At 39.3% G+C, this 16040-nt stretch overlaps 1 protein-coding gene across 1 annotated transcript; it reads left to right on the top strand.

Moving 5' to 3' along the window:
• The first annotated feature begins 241 nt into the window (after positions 1-241).
• ttc22 (tetratricopeptide repeat domain 22) lies at positions 242-5438 on the top strand. The gene is made up of 8 exons (XM_085376469.1): positions 242-513; positions 1926-2226; positions 2554-2609; positions 2682-2797; positions 3533-3651; positions 4377-4538; positions 4664-4816; positions 4899-5438. The coding sequence occupies exons 1-8, from the start codon at positions 242-244 to the stop codon at positions 5436-5438; spliced, it is 1719 nt and encodes a 572-aa protein (XP_085232595.1).
• Positions 5439-16040: the final 10602 nt, after the last annotated feature.

Genomic DNA, 16040 nt, shown 5'->3' with positions numbered 1-16040 from the left:
GGTGGGCAAACATATTTTTTCAACAGCTTCACACTATCTTCAGTTATCATTCTTTTCCACTCCCAGTCACTCCCAAGCCCAACCTGTTCAACCTGTCCAAACCTGGAGCACAAGAGTGACTTATGTGAAAGTCGACTAAAGAGGACAAGGTGTGTTCTTAGGTACGATCTTCTGCTACCTTAACCATTACCCTGGTTAAGATTATTTTTTAGCATTTTTAGCGTTTCTTAAAGAAGAGAAGATGGAGGCCACAGAAAGGGAAAACACAGAGGACATTGAGACTCTCATGGAGGACATGGACTACATCCCTGGTCACTTCCACCTGGATCTAAATCTTAACTGTGATCCTACTGGGCCAGTGAAGCTGAGACATCGGGACACTTATTTAAGACAGGAAAGCCTGCGAGCTGAGCTAGAAGCAGAAGTTGGATATTTGCAATATGCTGTGCGAAATCTGTTGGGCCTGCTGGCTTTTAACCTGGAACAGCTGGACACTGCTGAGGAAATATTCAGGTGAATATTCACTGCCATCTTTTTTTTAAGGAAGAATATGCAGAAAATTCACTGAGTCAGAGGAAGGATATTAAATACACAGTGAATACATGATTTCTTCAGAGATCTTGACGGCATTTTCTTTTCTTTCTTTTGTTTTTGCTGCCTTGTGAAGGTTGTGAAGAAGGTTTATATGTGTAAAAAACATCATACACATTTTTATTTTAATTCAAGTAACTTAGCTCTCTGCAGACTTTAGACATTAAAATGGCGCTCGATTGTCCAATTTTTACTATTTATTGACACTTTTATTATCGTATGATTCAGCGACACATTTATGGTGCTGCAAGTTGAACCCATTTTTCTGCAAGCAACAGAAGACTGGTTTAATGCCAGCCAGAAATACAAAACTATGTGGTATTAGCTGCTATAACCCTTTGTGACAAGAGACAAGTCAAAAGTATCTTTAAGAAGAATTGGTAAATAATGAAAATCAGAAATACTCATTTGTCATATTAACACGTTAGCATTTGGCTGACAGCACTATTCACAGCTGCAGGTGACAGAAATGTCAGTTTCTGTCAATACATCCATCCATCCATCCATCCATCCATCCATCCATCCATCCATCATCAGTTGGGTGAAGGACAGACCACTTAGTCCTTTGAGTACTTAGTTTGAGTAGTAATCTAAAAATTAGTTTAGATTAAATATCTTTGCAAGTATGAGAACTTTGTTCATGTAAGCTATGTAAAATTTCACTTAAAGACTAAACAGGAGGTGTCATTCAACTGGCACAGCAATTGGCCAGGTAGTTTTACCTGGCCAGGTGTCTGTGTCCACCCCTATCGTAATGAATCAATCAGATCTATATTTTGAACATATAAGTAACAATAATGGACAAAAAAAAACAACTAATAAAGGTGAAATCATTGAAAGCCATCCTATTCACATGGAGAAAAAAAATGCTGACCACTCCCAGTTCAAAACAGAGTGGGAGGAAGCAAATGCTTATTAATTCCTACCCCTAGCTAGTTCATCATACATGTCTGTTTTGATTATACAGTGTGAACACATATAAATAAATATATGAATACATACATCTTTATACATTGAACTTTAATTTTTCAACTATAACTATCCACAGGTATTCCTTTTTTAATATGTCACTATATATAATTATCAGTTCTTACTGCACAGTACAAGATACAAGAAAATGAAGAAAAGATAATTATCCCATTGCAACATAGTCATAACTGCAGTAGCTGGTAATTCTATAGTTAAAATTCCAACTTCACTCACAGCTGCCATTTCTTATTTTTTTAGTTAGATGCTGTGTGAAATGTCTTTAAGTGCCTCCTGGATCTGATAGCTCTTTATGTTAATCTGGACCTGATTCTAAGCCCCACTGTCTGTGTGTTCTGTCCTTTCAGGGGCATTTGCAAAGAGGACCCTGGGAATCTGAATGCCTGGGCAAACCTGGGCTACGTGTACGACAAGCTGGGACGAGAACTGGATGCAGGGGAGTGTGTGGACAAAGTGTCCAACCTCATGGGCTTAGACGGCGGTGAGGCGTCTCAGGATGAGATCAGGATTATGGCTGCACGCTGCCTGGTCGAGCAGGCCTACGTCTTTCCGTACGATATAGAGCTGGACAGCGACGACGACTTGAGAGAGCGACTGAACACTGCACTGTCTTTTTACAACAGAGCCCTGCATTATGGGGGTGACCTGGTGAGAGATATGAATACTTTAAATAAAGAGACAACACATGGTTAACTGCCAAGAATCACATTGCAGAGTGTAAAGACAAAGCGGAGCACTGATATAATGACTGGTTAGATGGTGAGCATTCACATCATTCTAGCTTTTCTACTGGAATTAACTGAAGGAATATGACAATGCTCAAAAGATTACACACAGGAAGACAATGAGGCCATTTTACTTTGTTGTAGTCTAAAATCACAAATTTAGTAGCAGATAAGAGCTTTCAAATCACTGTTTCATGTTGTAGGGAGCATTTAAGTGGGGTATTACTTAACTTGTGGTGCTGTTTTTCAGATACCGATAGAGGAAAAACGAAGCTGGTATTTTAAAATGGCAACAATCTACATAAGGTACAGGGTGATATGATTTAGATTACTATCACCACACAGTGTGAAAATATTCAAGTTATTTTCTGTCTGCAGGCTGGACAACATAGTAAAGACCAAAGAGGATTCTGAGTACTCCAGACTTTCGCACTACAATAAAGGACTCCAGTTTCTGAAAGAAACACTGGAATCTGAGAAAACACAGCACAAAGGTAAACATGTGACAGTATTGTATTGAAATTAATCCACAGTTCTTACAGATGTTCAAGTTTCAGTACAGCAAAAAAAAATCAAAATTAAAGGTGTTCATGAAGACTGGCCACACCAGACTCTAATAATCAGAGATTGATTATAAATGTATTAGTTTGTGCAAAATTTTGCAAAAAGGTGTTTGTATTTAAAATCTGATTATACAAACTAACTAAAGACAGATCAATACAGTCATGATAAATGCTTTCAGTCATGGAGTCAGAGAGAAAAAAGAAATACAAATCTGTTCCGCATGTGGTCCTTAAAGGTCTCAGATTAAAACTACAACACACAACATATTAGATCATGACATTATATATTTCTAAAAGAACGTCTACAATGATCTTACACAACCAATTCTGTCTACGCGTCAGTCTGAAGAGGTCATTCCCAAACAATTTGGAAAGTCAAAGTCAATCATTGCACAAGGGAAAGATTATTATCAAGAGAAAAACATTCAACATAGTCCCAACAGTCTCATTATGATTATTATGATTATTATCATTATCATATTATCATTATTATTATTGATTGCAAGTCGGTGAAGGTGTATTATCCATATCAATGAGCTACTAGTTTTTGTTGCTGAAATCATTTTGTTAAAACTACAGGCCAGTTCGTTTGTCTATTTCCTCAAGTACATGCTATTTACAAAAAATAAAAGCTGAAAAACCAAATCTTCTCATCTCTCCCATCAGCTCTAGCTTGGTGTTATGTCGGCATCATGTTAGAAAGGAAGAAGGAGTTTTCCCCTGTGCCCATGTCCATACACGACTGCGGTTTCTCGGCTTCGGATCCTCTGTCCTGTTATGGAACTGTGAGTTAACTCATGCACCTCTCACCAAGCTGGGAAAAAAACAATTACTTTCCCTCAAACTGTTAGGACTAAACCTCTGCAATCAGCCTGTCATCTGACTTTTGTTAGCGATAAAGTATCTGAATTTCAGGAGTGGGGCCTCGCCTCCGAACACGCTCCTTCAGGTTCTTACCTATATATGTTCCCCCAGTTCTACAAGCTGTTCGTTTTTGTGCCCCTCCCTCGCTCCCCTTTTCAATTCTTTCACTTCTTCACTTCTATTTAGTACACGGTGATCTTCCAGGCCCGGGAGCCGCTGCCAGTCCTCTCCGAGGCCTTCCCCAAACTTCAGCTCAATTCATGTTTAAGCCATTCACCTTTATCTGTTAAAATGCTGTCAAACCTAAAATGAGGGCCAGTGAGTGAAATGCTTTTTATTTGAGACTTTTCAGTTCAAAAGATTGAAAAATATGTATCTAACTAGGACAACAGAAGGTTTTTTTCAGCTAAAAACTGCTGAACAAGTCATTAACTCACTCACTTACTAATTGCTCATTTGGTTTAACAATGAGCGACAGACTGGCGACCTGTCCAGGGTGTACCCCGCCTCTCACCCTATGACAGCTGGGATAGGCTCCAGACCCTGAAAAGGATAAGCAGAAGCGAATGGATGGATGGGTTTAAGAAATACTGCTGCACTGTTCCCTTTTAAGATGAGATAATAACAGCTCTGTCTGTGTTTCCAGGCCATAAATATGGCCAGTGACGATGCATTTATCCTGAACCTTCTGGCCAGAGTCTTCTCTCTGCTGGGTAAACATGAAATGGCTACAGGGATCTGCAATATGGCCCTAAATGTGCTGCCAGATCCAGAACTCAACTGGCAGGCTCACTGCACCCGTGCCAAGGTAGCTACGACTAATCAAGTCAGTTGCTATGACAGCTCCTTTTAAGGCCAGAATAGCTGTATTAGTTTAAAGTGGCTAGTACATGTAAAAAGTTTACATATTTGGACAACATGTTCTCTGTGTAGATCAATATAATCCTGTACATGGGGGACCTCGAGAAGGCAAAGCTTGGTGATGGTGGAATCCCAGACCGACAGAAGCTAATTGAAGCTAGAAAAGACTTAGACAAAGTACTCGGTGTACGCCCCTGTCTTCGAACACATTTGGAGATGGCACAGGTAAAAGCATAACGTGCAAAGCTGGTCAAATTCTGTGTTTCATGTCCCAACAAGGCTTTCAAGTTGATCTTTTTCATTTCAGGTATACTACTACATGGGTGTAGATGCACTCCAGGAGAGCCTTTTGGTGGATGAGAGTGCAATAAATAGTGCCCTGGTGAGTTTGTCTCACGCTCTGAAGTTTGAGCTGGGAGACTGCTTACCGGAACTTCATGTGCTCAGAGGACGCTGCCTCCTCGTGAAAGGCGAGGAGCAGAACGCCGTAGACTGCTTCAAAAAAGCTCTGGAGTTAGAGAAACAAGGGAGCAGAGACACCACAGCCCTGCGCTGCCTCTTACAGGCTCTCCTGACTCTGTTCATGCAGGGACACCCTGACCCTGGCATTGTCATCACTCAGCTGGAAATGTGGGTGCTCAAGGCAGAGGAGCTGTACTCTCAGGACATAGTGAAGGCTGAGCTGAGGTACCTTTATACGACACACACGGCAGAGGTTACAGAGTTATCGAGGGTTCTGATCAAGACAGGACGCCTGGACCTAGTGAGGAGGCTGCTGGATACAGTGGTGCCTGAACAGCTGGCTAAAAAGAGATCACTGGTCCTTAGGTCGGTCTCATTAAAATGATGCAAAGATATGGCTTGAACAGTTATTAAAGAATGACTTAACATCATTTCATGTATTTAAATAAACAGCTCTTACTAAGTGCTGCCTATACAGCATTTACAGGATGTTTTCTCCAAACTGTGATTAATCTATCGTTCTGTTTTTTGTAAGATAATAGCTGTAAGGTATCATATTTTTTAGAGTGCTTCGCAAACTGAGTAGTTTTACATCTTAAGCAGTCTTACTGCTATTGCAAAACCCACACACTGTCCCACTACCTCTCACTTAGTAGATATTTTACCACTAATGACCTGCAGATGGGGGTATATACCATAAGATTGTTGAACCAAAAACAGAGTTGGCAACAATGTATTGTGAGCCTTTGAGAAGTGTGATGTAAGTGTTTATAGGACATTTAAAATTGCATTTAATAAAATAATTACTTTTGGAACACTTAATACACCAACTCTTGCAGATGTGGAATCTCACAGGTTTGAGGGGGTACAAGCATTTAGTTGACACAGTGATTGTTGATATTTTCCTTAATTTAAATACATGTCTATTAATTTGTAGTTAAATGAATAAGTTATGATGACATATACAAAGCAAACCTGTTGCTTCATCCTGCTGCAATTTGAAGGATAAAATCACACAGAAATGTATGTTGGGACTCTGTATTTTTTATACTAACATATACGCAAGCCTTAGTTACCGTTAAGGAAAGTACAGCTGGTTTAAGGGTTTTCTTTCCCCAATATTTGAAAGGTACATTTCTAAATTAGGGGTGTAATCTTCTGTACTTAAAAATACTTACCGGAAAGTACAGTAGAAAGTGAAAATAAAATGAAAGTAAGAGTCTGGAAAGAAGATTATTGGAAAGATTATTTTTGCCAAAGTTTTTTTTTTTTTTTTTTAAAAAGATACAAATTAGTAAAACCTTTATATATGTTTTTTTTTCTTTTTTGTCTTGCCAAGGATATCAAAATGAGTCGAGTGTGAAGGTGAGTGATTGCAAAAGCAGCTGAAGCAGTTTCCACCTTTCTGTGGAAGCCAAAATGGATTTCCATTCCATTGTTACTCAAATATGTTCACGTAGCCTTGAGTTTGTCGTGACACATTTCAGACGCCTCTGCTGACTTCACTGCCACTACACTGGGGACTCATGAGATCTTGTTTACAGGATATAACATATTCTGAATATTCAGAAAATAACATATAACACGATGCTCAGGACGGATTTCATTCAAAAGTATAAAACAGTGGAAAATTACATTGTAAATTTTTACATAAAAGGAAAAATGCTTTTATTAAGTTCATTTGACAACTTCTTTTGTTGAGCGCCGGTGCAGAAAGATAGAAACTTACATGAAGGACAAAAACCACGTGAAAAAAAGTTACAGAACTACACAAAGATTTCAAAAATGTTATTAATCTTTTTGTTCTATCAAATCATAAACAAGAAAACTGAAAGTCACAAAGTAAACCTAGACTGAATGCTGAATGAGTTAAGGCAAAGACAAACTTTAACTCTGCTTTCTTTAAAAGTTAGATTTATGATAATGATTTGAGTTACAATTTGTCTGATCCCCCATCGTAAGGCCTTTGACCGTTTCTTGTTTTATTTATTGCAAATGTGTTTGATGAGTCAGAGATCTTTAAAACAGGGATTAAATTAAAAATATGCATGAATAAAACATATTGTTCTTGTCTTTAGATCATCAAAGCAAACCTCTTACCAGCTCTTTAAAAAAAAAGTCAAAACCAAATACCAGTTCACTTAGTCACACCAAACATCGTTAAACTCAATCAAATGCCTTTTTAAAGACAGAGCACACCAATGAAAAGCAACCCTGGCATGAAGCCATAACAGACTCTCATCTTTGCCTGTGGACTTAACTGGTGCAGGCTGCATGTTGATGACACTTGTGCTTTTCTTGCGAATTTTTAACTCACGGTGCATCTCACACCAAGAGCACCACACACAGAAACAGGAACTCATGATGTCCTTACAGATAGAACCCTGTAGAGAAATATTTGGTAATTATACACTTTTACCACTTTATCCAGTCATTAGTTACAGCTATAGCTCCTTCCTCCCATCACCCCAATCGGTTGTGGCAGATAGCTGCCCCTGCCTGAGCATGGATTTCTTTCTGTTCAAAATGAGTTTTTCCTTTCCACTGTTGCCAAATGCTTGCTCAAAGTGGGTCATTTGATTGTTGGCATTTTCTCTCTATTATTATAGGGTCTTTACCTTAAAAAATAAAGTGCCTTTAAAAAGATTGGATTGAATTAACTATTACTGAACTGAACTATTACTAATACTTGATTCTCTTTATTTCTGACTGTGGGAATGTAAAAAACAGCAGAAATTTTTAACAAGAATTTCTTTGACAAATTTAACTTGATGCCGTATTTATATCGAATCCCAACCTTAATGGCCAAGGCAGCAGGAGGTATAACATTTGGTATCCCAATGGCTGAGATCAGTTGTGCTGAACATGTCGCATAATGGGACACAGCGGTGGTCTCCCATCTGTCCTACAACTGTGCAGGTAAGGCAAGGGCAGCACCAGAAACCATAGCAGCCTGAAAACAACTGCAGTTTTACGTCGTAATACATGAGACAACACATACTGTAGCTGAACAATTGCATAGAGAGTTGTTCATGCTTACAAGGGTGGTACTCTAGTTTGTCGATGATTGTGTTTCCATTGTTGTTGAATGTTAGTCACAGAATAAATTCAAATTACCTGTTGATACATAGGAATCAGTACCAAGCAACAGCACCTAAATAGCAAAATTGTCACTTTCAGCAGCAAATATTTGTTGTTGATTCAAATGCGGAACATTGATTTGGATGCTGAAATGCATAGTAACAACATTAAAACAGAAAAAACCCAACCTGCTATCTTCTACAGTTGAAATACATAAATGTCAATGTTAAGTTTTAAAGACAAAAACACTAAATCTACACACAATGCCAATGGACATCGGTTACAGGCCCTAAGCATGTTTTAAAAACTACTTCATGCTTTATGCTAGTACTATATACTGCTTTATGTCTTTCAATAACAATCACAATACATAACATTTCCTATGAAGAAACACGAAAAAAAAACAAAACAACCAACAACAAAAAAAACTGTACCTGTCAAAGCTGGGTATGTTGTTGTGAAGTCAGGTAAATATGAAAGAACATGCCTTCTGTGCCTTTTGTATTATACAATCACTTGGCAAAAACAATGTTGTAGAACCAGAATTATTGCCAGAAAAAGGGTTAAAACAATAATGTACATTAGGAATCATGTGTCCATGGGTTTATATTTCTGTAGGTATGCCAAATGTGTTGTTGACTCCACATTAAACAAATATGTAAGACTGCTTTCTTCCATTTGCGCAACATCTCTAAAATTAGAAATATCCTGTCTCAGAGTGACGCTGAAAAACTAGTTCATGCATTTATTACTTCCAGGCTGGACTACGGTAATTCATTATTATCAGGATGTCCTAAAAGCTCCCTGAAAAGCCTTCAGCTAATCCAAAATGCTGCAGCAAGAGTCCTGACAGGGACTAGAAAGAGAGAGCATATTTCTCCTGTTTTGGCTTCCCTTCATTGGCTTCCTGTTAAATCCAGAATTGAATTCAAAATCCTGCTCCTCACATACAAGGTCTTAAATAAACAGGCCCCATCTTATCTTAATGACCTTGTAGTACCATATCACCCTATTAGAGCACTTCGCTCTCGCTCTGCAGGCCTACTTGTTGTTCCTAGAGTATTTAAAAGTAGAATGGGAGGCAGAGCCTTCAGTTTTCAGGCCCCTCTTCTGTGGAACTAGCCAAGGGTCAACCATACAATATAAAGCTCCTTGAGGCGACTGATTTGGTGCCATGTAAATAAAAGTGAATTGAATTAAACAAATTGAATTGAAGACACAAATATGTTCACGTGGACAAATATGTGGCACTAAGCTCACAACTCACTGAGCCATCCAAACAGCCAGTTATGCACTCATTCTGATAACCTCCATCCATCCATTCGCTTCCGCTTATCCTTTTCAGGGTTGCGGGGGGCGCTGGAGCCTATCCCAGCTGTCATAGGGCGAGAGGCAGGGTACACCCTGGACAGGTCGCCAGTCTGTCGCAGGGCTAACACACAGAGACAGACAACCATTCGCACTCACATTCACTCCCGCACACAATGTGTTACATTTTGTGTTACATTTTATATTTTTTACACACAATGTTTGCACATTGTGTGTAAACACACCTGAAAAGGGAGCTCCTGGTATTAGAATAGCTTGCTACTTGCTTGTTGGGCTCCCACAGATCGGCACATTAAGTAGTATAAAGTGAGGAATTATTGGATGAATTAAGAAATTTATTAATCTATTACTGTAACATATAATTTGATTTAAAAGATGTTCAGAAACTTCATTTATTTGAACAATGTTTTGCCCGTTTTTGAAAACTCACTTTGTGTTCTTTGTGAGTGTAAGTTATCCATCTCAGAATACCATCAAACATTTACATGGAAGCCTTGTGTTTATCTTTGCATCTTCAAGACGTTGAGCCAAAGACAAAGTGAAATAAAAATAACTGTGCTATGTTCCAAGAAAGCATACCATCAGATGTATGACAGCTTAGGTTAAAAAAACAACAACTGCTCTTAACCCTTTAACAACCTGCTTTTCCATTGTTTGTTTCTTGGTGTGGAGCAGAAACAGAATGTTAATGTGTGCCATTTTAGTTTAAACTACCTAGCTAGGAAACAGACCATTGCTGGTTATGAATTGTAGGGTAAATTTGTTGGTAATTTGTGTTGTGTTATTTATTTAACTGTCATTAATTGTGACATTATTCATGGTTTGGATGGTTACAAAGGAAATAATCTTTCACAAGTGAAGAAATTAGATTTATCATATTATTTTCCAAGCCATAGTCAGCAATATGTTTTAATATGTTTTTACAGTTTAGCAGAAACACGTGATCCTCATGATAATGATAACTGTTTCAGCATATGGATCTCCTGTCATGAAAAAGTCCATAACATGGAACAGACGTTTTTGATATTTTTAGTCAATCACAGCTGTTCTTAAATACGTTAGGAACTAATATCATTAAAGCGAAATGATTAAAGTAGAGCTATACTGGACATGGACAAGAAGATATTCAACCCAAATGACAATGTAGGCAGGAACAGAACGTTAACAAAAGGTGAGCTGTTTATTCAAAACAGTACAAAATAAGAAAACCGAACTGAAATGAGGAACTACACAGAAAAGCTAAACTGGGGAAAATGGGAGAACCTGAGAAACATTGGACACACACAACCTGAGAGACACAGAGGAAGACAAACACACGCTCTGACAAATAGCAAGAGATAATATATATTCTGAGGGAACACAGAAGGAACACAATTGGAGATTAACAAGGCACGGGAAGCAAAACTGAACAAAATGCACATGAGACTAGGACTAACAAAATAAAAGAAGAAGTAGCACGAACACTGAGACTCAGGTAAGGACATGCGAGCTTGAAGCTAAGATGGGGATAAACAAACATGGAAACACACGACAGACTGGGGAGACACAAAGGATGAAACACAGAGAAGAACGTGGGAACAGTGACGAGACAGAGCAAGTCAAGCCATGAAGCACAGAAGGTCCAAAAACAGTTCTGGAGGTCTACCTGACCGCTGGGGGAGACTGAGGCCTGCTGCAGGGACAGAGGCATCCTAGGGACTGGCCCAAGTACACGTTACAATCACCCAGAAAAGCAACAGCAAACAGCAAAATAACAGACCAAAAGTCAATGATTGAATTTTTGTATTTTGGAGGTGTATTCTATAAACAATACATTTCTCAGCTGTCATTAAGAATGTTTAAATGGTTTAACACAGTTATACAATTGTATTGAGAAAGATTTGTGGTACACAGATGTCCATTCATTCACAAACCAAATACATCTTTGTGTTTGACATGTCTCCAAAGAGCCTAGGAGCAGAAACACAGCTGATTTCAAATGGATTACAACCAGTACGTCTCTGCTGAGGCCACCTGAGATAACAGACTAATGGCAGTGACCAGCTCCTTGCTTTGGGTTTTGGCTTTAAGCCTGGGCCTGCGGAAACTGGATCCCAGGCCCAGGCTTGAAAATAAGTCTTGGCATACACCAATACAATATTTGTATTGGTGTATGCCAAGAAAGCACTGCGCTGTTAGGGTTGTAAGAGGCCTTGGTAACACTTCATAAAACAGCCCCCAACTTATGGTGTTTGTCCCATAAATTTAGCATGTAATTTTCTGTAACAAAAAAACTCATGGGTGGGTACAGTAGAAGAAGAAAGGAAAATTTTGAGGTTACAGAGAAAATAAAGCAAACTATATAGCAAAAACTTTTTAGGAACCTTTTTCTTTTTTTTACTATTTTGTGAAAGAAATTTGTTTTGTATAATAAAGATGCTAGCAAAACAAAACTAAAAAAATTGCTGTGCAGGCCTGCTAAAGCAGAACCAGACCAGACTGATGCTCCTGTGAAGAATCTGTTTAAAATCAACAAAATATTATGTGACAGCAACCCAACAGAGTCACACTGCAATGATGAAAGTAAATGTCTGTCATTTATTTATGCACCCAAGTATGGCTCAGCTGGTTGAACATACTTACCTTGTTCCATCCTCTGTCAAACTCCACAAGCACAGATGTCTGAAGCTCTTCTCAGGAGAAAGGTGAACTGGAGCATCCAATTTCCAACTTCTTTTATAAGCCATAATGTAAATGGTAAAATGGTAAATGGCCTGTATTTGTATAGCGCTTTACTTAATCCCTATGGACCCCAAAGCGCTATACACTACATTCAGTCATCCACCAATTCACACACTGGTGATAGCAAGCTACATTGTAGCCACAGGTGCCCACTGACAGAGGCGAAGCTATCGGACACTGGCACCACCAGGCCCTCTGACCACCACCAGTAGGCAACAGGTGAAGCGACACAACGACCTAGACTGTAGGAGCCAGGGCTCGAACTGGCAACCTTCCGATTACAAGATGAACTGTCAACTCTTGAGCCACTATCACCCCATGGCGATGTATAACAGATTTTGGAATAGCAATAAATAAAAAGATAAATAATGAAAAATCTGTCCAAGTGTTTACTTTGGTAATGTAAAAAAATACTAGCCAAGCAAGCTAAAACTACACATATTTGCTAAACTGTGCTAAAATATTTTCCTTATAAAACTAAACTCAGGATAATGCTTGGAAATAGAAGCACCATGTTTTTGGTTACTGAAAAACATTTTCAGTAGTAACCATTCAACACTATAATCAATGACAATCTTCTGTTGCTGAGAAAAACTAACTTACACTGTTACAAAGGCACAGTTATACCTGTTTATTTTTAAAGGCAGTATTTGTTTTACTTCAGCAGTCATACACCTGAAAGACATTTTTGAAACATAACACTCCTGAAAATTATTTTTCATTTTATTGTCCTTGAACTCAGGTTTTGCAGCATATCTGTGTCACAGACAAGGAGAGACAACATCAAAATAAACACAGATTAACTTCCAGTGTAATGTTGTTTGATTGCATTGAAAATATTTCTTCACCACAAAAAAGAATGCATTTAAAGCAGCTGCAGGAGGCCACGATATGTTTTATGCAACAGCATCAGTTCCATTGCAATGGAACCCATAGCATGAGTTCCATTGCATCACGCGCAAGATGCAATATCATATAGTTTTAGTTTCCTTATATGGAAGCAGTTATGAGCAGAGATGGGCAGTAACGCGTTACTGTAATCCGATTACTTTTTTCAAGTAACGAGTAAAGTAAGGGATTACTATCGCAAAAACGGTAATTAGATTACTGTTACTTTTCCGTAGGAACGCTGCATTACTGCGTTACTAAAACCGTGATTTTTTTTGCGAGAATGTCTCATGACAGTGACATAAGCAAATTCACAGAGAAACTCGCGGATTCTTCAACTGACCGCTGCGGCTCACCTGCACCAGAGCAAACCTCCGCCTACCCCCGCTCCTGCTTTACAGGTGAAAATAGAGCAACAGGACCGCTAGTCTTTGATTTTATTTATTTTCTGCTGTGTTTTACTTGCATCTATTTGAAAGAGTGAGTGTAAACACACACACAAAAAAAATGATGTGCTGGAATGTGCAGAAAATAGGTTTAAATATTAAACAAATTTCTTCCAGTCAGAGAATGTTGCATATAATTTAATTTTTGCTTGATGCATAAAGTTAAAAGATTAAACAAGTTTTAAAAAGAGACTTTTCCATTTGATTACATTTTGTATGATGGATTATACAGAATCAGTAGAACTGGGCTGAAAATTGCTTTATCACCTAATCAGGTTGTAAATCGTGTTTTTAAAAAGTAACGGAGTAACTAAATAACTAAGTAATTAATTACCTTTGAAAATAAGTAATCAGTAAAGTAACAGGATTACTTTTTTGGGGGGAAGTAATCAGTAATTAGTTACTGATTACTTTTTTCAAGTAACTTGACCTAACACTGGTTATGAGCTACCATAATTCTGCAATCAGTGTAAATCGATGAACTTGACAGAAGCAGTGAGAGGTTAGCAGAGTTTATAACTGCAGTTTAAACACCAGGGTGTGGAACGAGGGGGTGATGTGATACACCCACTTCATGTTTATATATCATTCTCACAACTGCTTAAATCCTGTCTTTGGAGCGTGAGACAGATGTAAAGACTTTGTATCTCTTTTTTTGTCATGGAAAATTTGCACAGTCCTTTGTTGTGCATGCAACAACACAGAAGCAGGTCTTATTCTGAGTGGTTGAAAAATAGGCCTCAACACAAAAGGGACAAACAAGAGTTCACAACAAAGGGAAGAAGTGTGAAAAAAGCACAGAAACTGAGCAAGCAAGCGGCTACAGTGTGAATTTTCATTGTTTTTGGCTTCATGTCAGCTTATTCTGTGTTACAAATGTTGTGTGTTGATGGACAGTCTGCAAAGCTGTGCATAGGATCTGCACAACCACACCATCCCAGACAAAATAGTTACACAACAAAATTGTCCTCCGTATACGGTGGTCCCAAGAGTTCAAATGTACTGCAACTTAAGAAAACACCAGGGGGACATCTCAGGCCCTCCAAGGTTTGGACGGCTATCTCCCCCCACCACCACTTCCCCTGCCAGTGGCGGACTCCCTCAGACATCGGTGCGTTGGTGGTTCTTTGTGTCTGGGGATGGGCGTCCAGGTACACGCCGGCTCACTCCTTGGCGGCCGCTTATCGGGGCCTGGGGCCTGGGGCTCGCTCGGGCCACTTCGGAGGTGGGGTGCCCCCGGCCTCTCGGCCTGGGGCTCGGTCACTCAGGCACAGCTGGCTGCCGGCGGAGCTCACGGGCGCGTCACTGCAACCCCCCCTGGCTTCTGCTCCGCGGCTGCTGAGTGAGCCCTCATCTGGGACTCTCCTCAGCTCTTTCTGGGACAGTGGCGCGGCTGCCACTCTGTTAGTCTTCCTTGGTCTCTTGTGTTCTGGGGGCCTCTGGATGTCTGGAGTTTTGATCCCCTCCATACCTGCTTCATGCCCTGGAGGACGGGGCTGTGGCTCCCCACACCCTCTAGCAGATCATTACATGAAGGAACCTTTTAAAAAAACAAGCGTGTCCATGCTCACAGGTGTACACACGGGTGATCACACACACAAACTACACCCTTTTGGCTCTACCTCAAAGCACACTGTGTTCTGTTGATCTTATGTGCTGCACAATAATGTTTAATATTTAGTATTTACTGTCATATTCCCATATATCATTGTGATGTTGTTTATTCTATTACTCTTGTTCTCTTCTGCTTGTTTTCCTTTTTCTTTCTCAACAGGTGATCCAGGTGATCGATATATGCATTTTCTTTTTCTTTTTTTTTCCTGCCCATTCTGTTGGTTTTTGTTTTTTGCCCTTCTCCCCCGTCCCTCTTCTCAACTGTTTCTCTTTCCCTCTTTCTTTCTCCCCTTCTTTCCTCCAGTCAAGTCTGTCCCGTATTCAGCAAGTGAAAATAAAATAAACAATAAAAGGTGAATCAAATGGACCATTATGGCAAGGCTGGGATGGTCAATTTGGTAAAGTAAATCCATTGGGCATCTTTCTTTGCCTTTAGACAACAATTCTGATGGCAAAAGAGCCAAACGGGACGGGCGCAAAAAAAAGAAAAAAAAAAAAAAAAGAAAACACCAGCACATATTACAACGCTGCAAAAACACACAAAAACAACACATTTAAAAGAAGCAGAGAGTACAGCTGTGTTGTAAGGAGGAAAAAGATGCAAGGGAGCATGTGTTTTATTCGCATGATTGTATAATAATGTAGATGTAGATGTTTACTATTAGCTTTTCACTTCCACAGCTGTTTTGTCACACCATTCTCCCCAAAATACTGTTGTGGTTGTAGCTTTTAAAGTATTATGGTAAATGGTAAATGGCCTGTATTTATATAGCGCTTTACTAGTCCCTAAGGACCCCAAAGCGCTTTAGATATCCAGTCATCCACCCATTCACACACACATTCACACACTGGTGATGGCAAGCTACGTTGTAGCTACAGCCACCCTGGGGCGCACTGACAGAGGCGAG

The sequence above is a fragment of the Diplotaxodon limnothrissa genome, linkage group LG17 (genome assembly GCF_057381915.1).
Source record: "Diplotaxodon limnothrissa isolate DT_005_m linkage group LG17, D_limnothrissa_male_GT1.1, whole genome shotgun sequence".
NCBI lineage: Eukaryota > Metazoa > Chordata > Actinopteri > Cichliformes > Cichlidae > Diplotaxodon > Diplotaxodon limnothrissa.
Note: the sequence above shows the minus strand (reverse complement) of the source record. Positions and strands in the feature narration are given on the sequence as shown.